The 14,549-nt window shown below is 35.6% G+C and overlaps 1 protein-coding gene across 3 annotated transcripts in view; it reads left to right on the top strand.

The window, feature by feature from the left end:
* Nucleotides 1–14,549, top strand: part of SCN7A (sodium voltage-gated channel alpha subunit 7) — a 102,643-nt gene that overhangs the window by 46,360 nt on the left and 41,734 nt on the right. For all 3 annotated transcript variants that reach the window (XR_013402014.1, XM_015110281.3, XM_077957143.1), the window contains exons 10-13: nt 161–367; nt 9,793–9,889; nt 12,313–12,551; nt 13,631–13,804. Coding sequence is in view for 2 of the 3 variants with exons in the window: in XM_015110281.3 (XP_014965767.3) it covers nt 161–367; nt 9,793–9,889; nt 12,313–12,551; nt 13,631–13,804 (717 nt within the window). In the remaining variant the exon portion in view is untranslated. The remainder of the gene's footprint in view (nt 1–160; nt 368–9,792; nt 9,890–12,312; nt 12,552–13,630; nt 13,805–14,549) is intronic.

Here is a 14,549-nt window from a genome sequence, read left to right as displayed (position 1 = left end):
TTTCTTCAGGTGGAGCCAGTGCTTAAACAGTCTCATGATTACATTCCATTTATGGCTACATTATTTTCCTAACAAAATTTTGCCTTTTACTTTAAAATAGGAGAATCACGGAAGATAAATAACATTTTACTCTTTTGCCTTACTTTCTACCTTTCCTTAGATACTTTATGCCTCTGGGAAAGTCTACATGATATTTTTTGTCATGGTAAGTTTTTGGTTTTCCTTTTATATGGCAAGTTTGTTCTTAGGCATACTTGCCATGGCCTATGAAGAAGAAAAGCAGAGAGTTGGTCAAACATCTAAGAAGATTGAACCAAAATTTCAACAGACTGGGAAAGAACTTCAGGAAGGAAATGAAACAGATGAGGTATATATATATATATTTTATTTTTATCTTGACACAACAACCATTTATTTGCTCATGATTCTATGGCTTAGGCTCAGTTGAGACAGTTCATCGCTGGTCTTGTGGTCACAGATTGCAAAAAACAGCAGGGGAGCAAGCACCAATGCCAAGTGCTTTAAGGCTCTGCTTGTGTCACCTTTGTTATTGTCCAGTGGGTAAAGCAAGTAACATGGCCAAGGTTAGAGTTAAGGTGGAAAGGGATTTCCTAAGGGTATAAATAAAAAGAAGGAAATCTGTGGCTATTATGGCAAATAATCTACCACACTTATGATTTTTAAAAAATTGTTATTTATTTATTTATTTATTTATTTATTTATTTATTTTGAGACAGAGTCTCACTCTGTTGCCCAGGCTGGAGTGCAGTGGTACGATCTCGGCTCACTGCAAGCTCTGCCTCCTGGGTTCATACTATGATACTTTTTTGTTTGGGTTTTAGTTCTTTTTCTTAGTGATGGTAATGTTCTTTATTTTTCTATGCAGTTTTAAATTTTTAAATTTTTTATAATTTCAACAGTTTTTGGAATTTTAAATAATTGCTTTATTAGAGCATCTTTTTATTATTATTATACTTTAAGTTCTGGGATATATGTCTAGAACATGCAGGTTTGTTACATAGGTATACATGTGCCATGGTGGTTTACTGCACCCATCAACCGGTCATCTGTGTTAGATATTTCTCCTAATGCTATCGCTCCCCTTGCCCCCACTCCCCGACAGTTCCTGATGTGTGATTTTTCACCTCCCTGTGCCCGTGTGCTCTCATTGTTCAACTTCCACTTATGAGTGAGAACATGCGGTGCTTGGTCTTCTGTTCCTGTGTTAGTTTGTTGAGAATGATGGTTTCCAGCTTCATCCATGTCCGTGCAAAGGACATGAACTCATTCTTTTTTATGGTTGCATAGTATTTCATGGTGTATATGTGCCACATTTTCTTTATCCAGTCTAACAATACTGGCAAACCAAATCCAGCAGCACATTAAAAAGCTTATCCACCACAATCAAGTCGGCTTCATTTCTGGGATGCAAGGCTGGTTCAAAATAAGTAAATCAATAAATGTAATCCATCACATAAATAGAACCAATGACAAAAACCACATGATTATCTCAATAGATGCAGAAAAGGCCTTCGATAAAATTCAACACCCCTTCATGCTAAAAACACTCAATAAACTAGGTATTTATGGAACATATCTCAAAATTTCAACTTTTAGATTCAGGGGCTACATGTGGAGGTTTGTTATGTGGGTATATTGCGTGACAGTGAGACTTAGGGTACGAATGATTCTGTCACCCAGGTAGTGTTTGGTACCCAACAAGCAGTTTTTCAGGCCTTCCTTGCCCTCCCTCTTCTCTTCCCCATCTAATAGTCCCTTCTCCCTCTAATAGTCCCCAGGGTCTGTTGTTCCCATTATTAGGTCCATGTGTGCCCAGTGCTGAGCCCCCATTTAGTAAGTGAGAACATGCAGTATTTAGTTTTCTGTTCATGTGTTAATTCACTTAGGATAATGGCCTCCAGCTGCATCCGTGTTGCTGCAAATGACATGGTTTCTTTTTTTTTATGCTTCTTAAAAATCACAGTGCTAGAGGTGTCTTTTTAAGGTCTTGGAGTACATTGCCTTCTAATAGATGTTTATATCTGTGTGTAATCAGAAGATCAAAAAATATTTCAATAAGAGAGCTTGCTTTTGCTACAACTTTGAAAAATGTCTGGTGTTAATGCAAAAGTGACAGAATCTTCCATAATTTAGAAATTAGAAAGTACTAAAAGGATGGATAAAATTACATTACTGAAGTTGTAGACAGAAATAAAATTAATTTTTTGGCTTTCTAGTTCTTCCCAGAGGTAATGCACTATGTATCATAGTACAGGGAATTATTTTATTCCTGAAATAATTAAATCCAGATGAATAAAACCTAACAATGTTTTACTGTAATTTTCAACTAGCTTAGTGTTGTGCTTTAATTTTTTTTTCCAGATTATTTAGCCTCATAGCAAAAACTTTGGTGTATTAATTTCAAAGTATTGACAGAAGTAGCATTAAGGAAGTTTTGTAAAATTGTCTTTAAAAATCTAAACTGTGCATGAGTGTGCTTAAAGAAGGGACCAGATGGAAGAAAGCAACCAGAAGTAGCTTTCTAATATTCTGCAGGACCTGGCAATCTCACGTCTCTTTCTTGAACTACCTTTTTGGTAAATGGGAAAAAGGTCTACATTGAGCCAGAGAACAAAAAATAGAGAGGAGCCATACCCAGAACCCTCTCATAAAGGCATAAAAAGACAAGGGGGAAAGGTAAAGGGCCGAGATACACTCTGCCACGAAGTGGAATATGTAGTAAGGTACATTAATACCAAACATCCCTACTAAGTCAAAGAGGGAAATGTTAACTCCCCTGTATATAACCCTTTTATTAAGTCATCACCAGTCAAGAAACTTTAGAAAGCTACTGTACCAAAAAGTGGGATCTGAACAACATGATGTAAGATCATACTGAATGGCTCGATAGCTGCTTGTGTCCATAACATGCATACCATTGAACAAGAAGCAATTGTGGACTGTGTGAAGAAAACATGTATAAAAATGGCTATTGAGTATTCCCATTATATATGAGTAAGCCACAGAAAAACAAATTTCAAAAGCTTTCTGTTTCTAAGAAATGAGTCCGGGGTCCTTCAGATTGAGCGATTAGGGTTTGAATGATATGTTGAACGTGTAATTTGTTCTGAAGAGGTATTTCACAATCTTAAGGGCTTATGGCTGCACTCAATTGTATCCAAGAATGTAACAATGCTTCTCTGATCCTAGATGAAATGTTTTATTAACTCTGCTTATGAAGAACTTGGATATTTCCCAGTTTTACAATATTTCCACTCACTTTTCTACTCTGGATCACATTTTCTGATTTTTATTAAAATTTTTAATCATAACCCATTTCTTTTCCTGGAAGATTCCGAGAACATTTTATCAAGCAGAATTTTCTGGGAAGTAAAAGTATACACTATTTGTGCAAGAATTTTCCCGTTTTATTTATAAAGACAAAAACTGGAAAAAATAATGTAAAATGGAACAAATTGAGGGCTCTACAGGTCACTGATCTGCTTGCAAACCAGTGAGATGTCAATTCCAATGCTGGAATTGCCAGGATATTGCTCAGGTGCTTCATATTCTCACATTATAGGAAAGCTATTGGTCATATTGGCCAAAAGCACAGCTCTGCAGTCAGATAAATGTGGATTTGAGCCCAATTTAGCTACTTATAGATGAATGATGTTTGCCAAGTTTGTTAGCTTTTCTTAACTTCAGCTTTTTTTATCTGCAAAATGTATATAAAGTACCTGTCTTATGGGTTGTAGTGAGGTCCAAATGAAATAAATGCATGTAAAGCACTAAGCATTGCTTACACTATACTGAGCAACTGAAAAACATTATGAAGAATATTAATAAAATTATTATGAAATGTTAATATGATGCATCATGTTGAAGAGAGCTTTTACACAAACTATTGTGCTCAGCAATCTATATTAAGAACACGATTTTTGTGGAAAAAATCGGATTGAATAAACTCACATTTGAATAAATTCACATAGGAGTGAATTATCGGATTGAATAAACTCACATTTGAATAAATTCAAACAATTTATTCAAATGTGAGTTTCAAAATTCAAAAAATCGGATTGAATAAACTCACATTTGAATAAATTCACATAGGAGTGAATTATCTCATAACAATATAATAACATTAATATCATGCAACATTTATTGCTTATTTACTATGTTTCAGACTCAATGCTAAATTTGTACATACATTGTTGCCTTTCTACTGTGACAACCCTTTGAGGTATTAGAATTATCTCAATATTTCACATTAGAAAATTGAGGTTCAGTCTCCAAAGTGGGAAATGTAGAACTAGCCATAATATTATACAAGATATTAAAATGTTTATATTATTACACTATAAAATTTAATTCATGGTAATAAAGTTCATAAATAATCAGTCACTAATTATAGAGAACACAAGAAGGCAAACATAAGAAGACATGGCTGATCCAATAGAGAAACACCCAGCAACATAAAATTCTTGTCTTTGATTCTATTTAGGTATAATTAAAAGAATAATAAAAGTGACGGTAGCAGTCACATAAAATGTTTATTGAGGGTCAAATATGCACCAGACATATGATAAGTACCATCATGAATTCTTGAGTTTAATCCTCACTGAGGAGTTCCAGCCGCAGAGATTGATCTATACTCACTGATATTTGATTTCACAACACTGAGGAATAGAATCCATCATTTACCACTTCACTTCCTCATTCCGGAGGCTCAGTGCTGAAACAGTAGCACTCCTTGCAGGTGAAACTTTCTTATGAATTGTCAACTACTGGCAAAATCTCAGAAAGATAATCATGTATATAAAATTGTAGAAATACAAATATTTTTAAAAAATATTTGCCACATTTAAAATGATAGTCATAATTCATCTAACTAAACCATGATTGACAATTGTACAAAGCACTGGATATAAAAAGTTTTAATAAACACAAACAGAGTGTCTATCTTCATGAAGCTAATGGTCTAATGGATAGATAGACTATCAAATGATCATAAACACTAAATTGTATCTCAAGGACAATAAATTATGTGTTTCCTGCTGTTATGGAATAGAAAACACAAAATACCAGATACAATATATTCTTTGCAAAATTTGAGTTAAGTCTAATAAGCGTCTTGATCCAATTGCTTTTTTTTCCCCCAGAGACTATAAGAGAGAGAGGAGTACATTAAATTACACTGAAATGATACAATCTACCTAATACAGAGTGTGAAAAAGTCTAAAGTATAAGCAACCCAGAATCTTTACAAAATAAATCATGTTGGAAAAAATAAATTAAATTACAAGATAATTGATAAAACTGCCAAGTATATAAAATATTTGGACCTTGTTTGTATTTTGATTAGAACAAATCAACTGTAGTGATGTTTTTGAGTAATGAATTGGGTATAATATGAGTACTGGTTAATATTAAGGAATTACTAATTTTGCTAATTGTGATAATGGTGTTGTTATTTATATTTTTAATATTTTATCTGAAAAGTGTATTATCTCTGAAATTTCATTTAAAATAAATATTTCAGAAAATAAGTAGAGTGAAGAATAAATGAAAAAGGAAGAATAGAACATTAGTAATTGTTGAGGCTGGATATTGGTTACTTGGTGGTTCACTCTATTATTCTCTGCTTTAATAAATTAAAGGAAACTGGGGCAAGTGGAATAAAACAGAGAGACATGGTCCTTTGAAGTCCTTTTATAAAGGATTCTCTGAGTCAGAGAAGGTTTCTATGAGAAACTGACACTTGAGCTGAAATGTGAAGAATGTGTCCAGGCTAAATAGATGGAGTGGGCAGGGTGAGTCAGAGAATTAAAAAGGCCAGCATGGCTGCAGGAAAGAGTAACCCTGAGTTCATGACAAACTTGTCAGATATTCAGGTAAATGCAAGACATGTGACCAAGTTCTTCCTTATTACTACTTCCGCTCCAAAAAATACTTAAACTAGTTTTGAGAAAAAGAATCCTAGTCACCTTTTACAGTTTAATTTTAATATTGGATTGTCAAAAGTTCAGGCATATGCCCTTATTAGCTCTTAAATATCCCATAAAGGAAGGGTGTTGAGTAACAGTCCTCTCAATTTTCATTGTAAAATAGCTATGTCCTTAGTATTTGGCCCATGTGTGGGAATTTATTCAATATTTGTAAGAAGCTCAATCAAGGTAAATATTTTACTAAGCAGACATGTGGTTTATTCATTTCATATTCTGAAATCTATTCATAGTTGAAGCCAAAGTAGTAGATAATTGAGCACTAACTATATCAGCAACAGTATTATTACCACGTACTTTATTCCCCATTCCCCATTCCCCACCCTGGACAATTATCTTTACTGAATTGCTTCTTAATGAGATTCCAACAAACATTGTCCCTATCTGAAACAGCTCTATGAAGAGTAATTAATTCCTCTCCATTAAGGATATAATCAAGGATATTATTCACTATGTCTCACAATATCGTCTTTAGGAGATACACATATAAGAAATCCCTGCCAGATCTTAATAACAAAAAATTACTTCTATTGGTTTTTAATGTCATGAAAATTTGAAATTGCATAAATTATAACTTACATTTTATGTAAACTTATAGTTCAGCTAAAAATAGTTTCTAGAATAAGCATAGTTTAAACAACAACAACAAAAATCTAACCCTTACATCCTGAACTTTTTTGAGAAGGAGTCTCACTCTGTCGCCAGGCTGGAGTACAGTGGTGCGATCTGGTCTCACTGCAACCTCCACCTCCCAGGTTCAAGCGACTCTCCTGCCTCAACCTCCCAAGTAGCTGGGACTATAGGCATTCCCTATCACGCCCAGCTAATTTTTGTATTTTTGGTAGAGACAGGGTTTCACCATGTTGGCCAGAATGGCCTCAATCTCCTGACCTTGTGATCCGCCCGCCTTGGCCTCCCAAAGTGCTGGGATTACAGGCATAAGCCACCACACCTATCCACATCTTGAACTTTTAGATTACTTTTTTAAAAGTTTCTCTTTTTTTCTCAACTTTTATTTTAGATTCGGGGGTACATGTGCACATGTTACATGGGCAAATTTCATGTCACCGAGGTTTGGTATAGGAATGATCCCATCACCCAGGTAGTGAGCATAGTGCCTGGTAGGTAGTCCTTCAACTCTTGCCCACCCGCGAGCCTTCCCCCTCTAGTAGTCCCCAGTACCTAATGTCTATTGTTCCCATCTTAATGTCCATGTGCACACAAAGTTTAGCTGTCACTTACAAGTGAGAACATATGGTATTTGGTTTTCTGTTCCTGCCTTAACTGGCTTAGGATAATGGCCTCCAGCTGCATCCAGGTTCATCAAGCTGCAAAGGACATGATTTTGTTCTTCTTTTAGAGTGGTATAGTATTCCAGGCTACTACATTTTCTTTATTTAGTCTACTGTTGATGGGCATCTAGATTGATCCCATGTCCTTGCTGTTGTGAATAGTGCTGTGATGAACATAAACGTGAATGTGTCTTTTTGATAGAATGATTTGTATTCCTTTGGGTATATACTCAGTATTGGGACTGCTGGCTTTAATGTTAACTCTGTTTTAAGTTATTTAAGAAATCTCCAAACGGCTTTCCACAGTGACTGAACTTACATTCCCACCAGCAGTGTACAAGCATTCCAATTTCTCCACAACCTCACCAACATCTGTTTTGTTTGTTTGTTTGTTTATTTTGGTCTTTTTAGCAATAGCCCTTCTGACTGGTGGGAAACAATTTCTCATTGTGGTTTTGACTTTTGTTTCTCTAATGATCACTGAGGTTGAGCATTTTATCATATATTTGTTTACCACAGTATACCTTCTTTTGGGAAGTGTCTGTTCATGTACTTTACCTACTGGGGAAAAAGAAAAGAGGAACTGGAATTTAGACCTACAGAGTCTGTCATCGGTCTGAGGAAACCCAGTATGCAGTATGATTGGCTTTATCCTCCTCTAGCTGTTGTATTTGTGAAATTGCAGGAGGCTTGACTGATAGTGAAATAATGTAACAATTTTCATGGTATCTATTATACCATTGAAGATATACCACAGCAGAATTTGCCAGCCGGAATGTTGGGTTGGGTATTGGCAAGCCTCAACCATTAACTCCCTCAGTGCTGGGGCAGTGGCAGCCCCTGTGTCAGTTAACTCTATTCAAGAGCAGTCTTTACCTATTTTCCCCAAGTTAACAAATACACAGATAGTGTCATCCTTTGCATGTGTCAAATGTAAAAACAGTTGGGGATCACTATAGTGTAATATCATCCATCCATTGTCTAGTTCTTAACATTTAAATTCAAATACCGTTTTACATCTGATCACTGGAAACACCTTTGGTCACACTCCTCAGAGTTATGAATGCATAGAACTTGTAATATCTACAACAAAGCCTGGGAGTTTTAACTATCTTACCAATGCAAGATCAGTAAAGCAGAAGATCTCTTAAAACCATTATTCAAGAGACATGAGAAACAGAAATAAGTAATTCTCTTACAGAATTATGCCTGTCCTACTCATTTCATATCATACACGGTCTATCTAAGACAACCCTTGCAAATCCATTCCAGTGCTCGTTATTCTTCAAGACTTATTATCACAATGCCAAACAATTTTTTATTTTATCAAGATCATTTACAAAGTTATAAAGCTAACATTATCCTAACAAAATTTAAGATGTTAGAAAAACACTCTGTTATTACTTAGTAGTATGTTTCCTGATTGGATATTTTGCAATAATCCTAAACTGTATCTATATATTGGATTATTTGTCAAATATGGATCATACCACAACCATTTCATGGTCTTTGCTCCTTTAATATTTGATCTCAGAGCTCACAGTATAAAATTTTATTTAATTTTAAGAACTCCTAAATCAGTTTAATAACTGCCTAAAGATTGGCAGGTGATAGAACCCAAAAATTCTGGAACACTCTTAGTGGGAATGTAAATTAGTACAGCCACTATGGGAACAGTATGGAGGTTCCTCAAAAGACTAAAAATAGAGCTACCATATCATTCAGGGATCCCACTGCAGGGTATGTACTCAAAAGAAAGAAAGTCAGCATATTGAAGAAATATCTGTACTTCCATGTTTGTCGCAGTATTATTCACAATAGCCAAGATATGAATAAACTTAAGTGTCTGTCAATGGATACCTGAATAAAGAAAATGTAGTATATACACAATGGAATATTATTCAGCCATTAAAAAGAATAAAGTCTTGTCATTGGCAGCAACATGATTGGAACTTGAGGTTATGTTAAGTGAAATAAGCCAGGCACAGAAAGACCAACTTCACATGTTTTCAGTCGTATGTGGGAGCTAAAAATGTGGATCTCATAAAAGGAGATAGTTTATTGGTGGTTACCAGAGGCTGCAAAGTGTATGTATGAGAGGATATGAAGAGAGGTTAGCTAATGGGTGCAAAAAATATGGTTAAATAGAAGGAATAAGATCTAGTGTTCAGTAGTACAGTGACTCTAGTTAATAATTTATTATATAGTTCAAAATAGCTATAGGAGAGGAATTGAAATGTTATCAATACAAAGAAAAGATAAATGTTTCAGATGATGTGCATTCCAATTAACCCGACTTGATCATTACAGATTGTATGCATGTATGAAAATACCACATATACCCCTCAAATATGTACAATGATTATGTATCAATTTAATAAAAAGAAAAGGCTCCAGGAGAATAACTGGAGCTTTTAGCAAGGCTGTGCACCTTCTTATAGTCTTGGACCTGCAAAGAGAGGATGCCAGTATTAAACCATCAAATTCCTTTTCAGGCCAAGACCATACAAATAGAAATGAAGAAAAGGTCACCAACTTCCACAGACACATCACTGGATGTGTTGGAAGATGCTACTCTCAGACATAAGGAAGGTAAAGTACTAAATAATTAGATACTCACTATTGAAGGTACTACTCATAAAATTCACTTTTAAAGAAATTCAGCAATTTCTTTAGAATCTTAGATGGTAACACAACAAAAATTTAAGAAATATTTGAGAATATTAGGATAAGCCATGCATAAAAAGTTCAGAATCATGGTGTTTTAAACATTGGAAAGAGTGACCAAAGAGTACCAAATAATTTTCTTTGTTTAACATTAAAAACATACTGACATATTAAATTGTGACTAAGAATAGAGATTGTGGTATATAGCATTAATATCTCAAGGTCCTTTCTAGACTTATCTCTATATTTTTATGTGTAACCAATAATTATTTATCATGGACAATATCAAAAGGCATTAATTTGTAAAGCATGTAAATCTAGACATTATAAGTCACAATGTTCTCAACTATGTTCCATATTTGTTTTTTTGAGAGATGTCCCTACATTTTTCTTCTAATACACAGTTTGCTTCATTTTCTTTTGTCTATCTCAGCCAAGCATGAACACAATAGAGGAAATTTAATTCATTCAGCTTTTTTTTTTCACACACCGATTTTTTTTTTAATTAAAATTTAAGTTCTGGGATACATGTGCAGGACGTGCAGGTTTGCTACATAGGTGTACATGTGCCATGGTGATCTGCTGCACCCATCAACCCAGCATCCAGGTCTTGAGCTCTGCATGCATTAGGCACTTTTCCCAATGTTCGCCCTCCCTTTGCCACCTACCCACTGACAGGCCCCTGTGTGTGATGCCCCCCTCTCTGTGTCCATGTGTTCTCATTGTTCAACTCCCACCCATGAGTGAGGACATGCAGTGTTTGGTTCCTGTTCCTGTGTTAGTTTGCTGAGAATGATGGTTTCCAGCTTCATCTATGTCCCTGCAGAGGACATAAACTCATTCTTTTTTATGGCTGCATAGTGCTCCATAGTGTATATGTGCCACATTTTCTTTATCCAGTCTATCATTGATGGGCGTTTGGGTTGGTTCCAAGTCTTTGCTATTGTGAATAGCGCTGCAATGAACATACGTGTGCATGTGTCTTTATGGTAGAACGATTCATAATCCCTTCAGTATATACCCAGTAATGAGATTGCTGGGTCAAATGGTATTTCTGGTTCTAGATCCTTGAGATATCGCCACACTGTCTTCTACAATGGTTGAGCTAATTTACATTCCCACCAACAGTGTAAAAGTGTTCTTATTTCTCCACATCCTCGCCAGCATCTGTTGTTTCTTGACTTTTTAATGAGGCCAATTCTAACTGGCGTGAAATGGTTTCTCATTGTGGTTTTGATTTACATTTCTATAATGACTAGTGATGATGAGCTTTTTTTCATATGTTTTGTTGGCCACATAAATGTCTTCTTTTGAGAAGTATCTGTTCATGTCCTTCACCCACTGTTTGATGGGGTTGTTTTTTCTTGTAAATTTGTTTAAGTTCCTTGAAGATTCTGAATATTAGACCTTTGCCAGATGGATAGATTGCAAACATTTTCTCCCATTCTGTAAGTTGTCTGTTCACTCTGATGATAGTTTCCTTTGCTGTGCAGAAGCTCTTTAATTTAATGTGATCCCATTTGTTAATTTTGGCTTTTGTTGCCATTGCTTTTGGTGTTTAGTCATGAAGGCTTTGCCCATGCCTATGTCCTGAATCATATTGCCTAGGTTTTGTTGTATGGTTTTTATGGTTTTAGGTTTCACATTCAAGTCTTTAATCCATCTTGATTTAATTTTTGTATATGGTGGAAGGATGGGGTCCAGTTTCTGTTTTCTGAACATGGCTAGCCAGTTTTCCCAGCACCATTTATTAAATACGGAATCCTTTTCCCATTGCTTGTTTTTATCGAATCCAGCAGCACATCAAAATGCTTATCCACCATGATCAAGTCGGCTTCATCCTGCAAATGCAAGGCTGGGGTTAGTTGTCTCACGCCGAGATGATTAACGACATGGACACATGTGAAGTGGGTTAAGGAGCAGAAAGTTTAACAGACAAAAAAGAAAGGAGAGAGAGAGAAAGCTTCCTCATGCTGAGAAAGTGGGTTGCCCAAGAGAGGGTTTCCCTTCTCTCTCTCTCTCTCTCTTTCTCTCTCTTTCCTTCTTTTGGCAGAGTCTCACTCTGTTGCCCAGACTGGAGTGCAGTGGCACAATCTCAGCTCACTGCAACCTCTGCCTCCCGGGTTCAAGCAATTCTCCTACCTCGGCCTCCTGAGTGGCTGGGATTACAGGCACCACCACACCCGGCTATTTTTTGTATTGACAAGGTTTCGCTATATTGGCCAGGCTGATCTCGAACTCCTAACCTTAGGTGATTCGCCCACCTGGGCTTCGCAAAGTGCTGGGATAACAGGCATGAGCCACTGCACCTGGCCAGAATGTTTAACTTTTGTATTCTTTCATTTCAGAACTTGAAAAATCCAAAAAGATATGCCCATTATATTGGTATAAATTTGCGACAACTTTCTTGATATGGAATTGTTCTCCCTGTTGGTCAAAATTGAAAGAATTTGTCCATAGGATTGTAATGGCACCATTTACTGATCTTTTCCTTATCATATGCATAATTTTAAACATATGTTTTCTGGCCTTGGAGCATTATCCAATGAGTAAATCAACTAACAATCTTCTCAACATTGGAAACCTGGTAAGACTCTCATTGTACATTATTTTCACTTGTAGTTTCTTATCATTGAACTTTTCTTTGTTCATCATTATTCCCATTATTTTATTCTGTAACTCCAATGTGTGGCAATATGCATAATTATTGAATGAAGCCTCGTGTTTGTGCTTTATCTCTCCAACCCCTGCTTTGTAAAGGTTCTTATCATTGAATAGTTTTACAGCTGGAATTTAAAATTCCCCAGTTTAAATTTGGGATTCATAGCCAGCTGCTTGGCAGTTACATTACATGGAAATTCTTTATTGCCCCTCCCTTCCCAAATATACAGTCTCTTGGTACCATTAGCTCATAGACCAGAGTAGGGCAGAGGTGAAATAATAAGCACCTGACTCCTGAATTCTTAATTCTGATTAAAGCAGCAGTTGGCCCTGTCTGTTCTAACCATGTATCTTTGCCCAGGATTGGAACTTATCATTTTAGCCTGGTATTTTTGAGATTCACCTGTCCTTTTTCACATACAATTCAAAAGACAAAGCAAATTCCTGTGAGTTTAAAAATAGTTCACATTCAAGCAAATGTATATTGTTTAAATGTATTTTCTTTCCCTGTTGTTGTTGTTTAGTTGCTTGGTACTAATAAAAGCAGCCAAACTGCAACAAGTTTCAAATTATACATTTATTTGGTACCAAAACAGCAATTTAGTGATTTCTGCCAGTACAGTTTTTAAAGGACAGCTTCCATAGGTTCGTGCTGTTTTTTCAGAGGTTGAAAAATTAAATATCATACCATGTGCTCCGTACCTCAAAAATAATCATTCAAACTTGAAAGGTCTTCACCCTGAAATATTCGTTTGTTTTCTTCTAGGATGAATTTTATTAAAATAATAAAAGATTCTGTATATAATGTTTGACATTAGATTGTTGAATAAAATGTATGAGTCTGTCCTTATAATGCAGACTCCACAACTAACCAGATCTTGACAGAGAAGCTGTGAAGAATGTGACAGTGACAAGTAAACAGTGTGTGTTACAGAGTTTTTGTGTGAAGATTCTGATACAGCTCTTGGAATCATATTCTCACCTGTGTGTTTGGTTTTCATTTAGGTTTTCATTGGAATTTTCACAGCAGAAATGATTTTTAAAATAATTGCAATGCATCCATATGGGTATTTCCAAGTAGGTTGGAACATTTTTGATAGTGTAATAGTGTTCCATGGTTTAACAGAACTTTGTCTAGCAAATGTTGAAGGAATGGCTCTTCTTCGATTATTCAGGATGGTAAGTAGAATCCAATACCTAACTTTTATTTGATCGAAGTTTATCTCAGTTTCTGCAGACATAAAATGGGGCTACAGTAATATCTATCCCATTGGGACATTGGAAGTGTTAAATGAATTGATTAATATATAAAGAGTTTATTGCCAAGGAAAGAGTAAGCAGTCTCCAATGCTGTTATTTGACCACAACGTTAAAGGAAATAATGCCATATATGCAGGAAATTTGAGATACAGTTTTAGAAAGCAGGGTCAGGGTAACTGAGTACATTTTGGAAAGCAAGAAAATTAGGAGTCTCCAAAGTAGAATTCTAATATGACACCAAGAAGCCGAAATAAAGGTGAGTATTTCTAAATGTCAGGTACAAAGGAAGACCAGTCAGGCCAGCAGAATGTTACCATAATAATTATTAGGTAAAAATTAGTGTATGTCTATGAGGTAGGGTAATGGTGAGACTCAGAAAATTAAACAAAGGAGTAATGTTATTAGAATAATGTTTATTGAAATAATAAGCTTTCGATAAGTTATACATGGTTGCATTCTGGTGACAGGTTGAAGGAATGTAGCAGGAATTAAGAACAATTAAGTCCGTTCGATCTTATTCTAATGGTTACTTCCTAGAGAGCAGCTCATTCAGAATCCTATCTTAAATCCTCATCCATAATATTTGCTAATGAATAAGAGAAATATATACAGGGTGTTGTCACCAAATTTATGGAAACAGCACTGGCAATTGCAGAAAATGTGC

Source organism: Macaca mulatta, chromosome 12 (genome assembly GCF_049350105.2).
Source record: "Macaca mulatta isolate MMU2019108-1 chromosome 12, T2T-MMU8v2.0, whole genome shotgun sequence".
In the NCBI taxonomy this organism is placed as follows: Eukaryota; Metazoa; Chordata; class Mammalia; order Primates; family Cercopithecidae; genus Macaca; species Macaca mulatta.
Note: the sequence above shows the minus strand (reverse complement) of the source record. Positions and strands in the feature narration are given on the sequence as shown.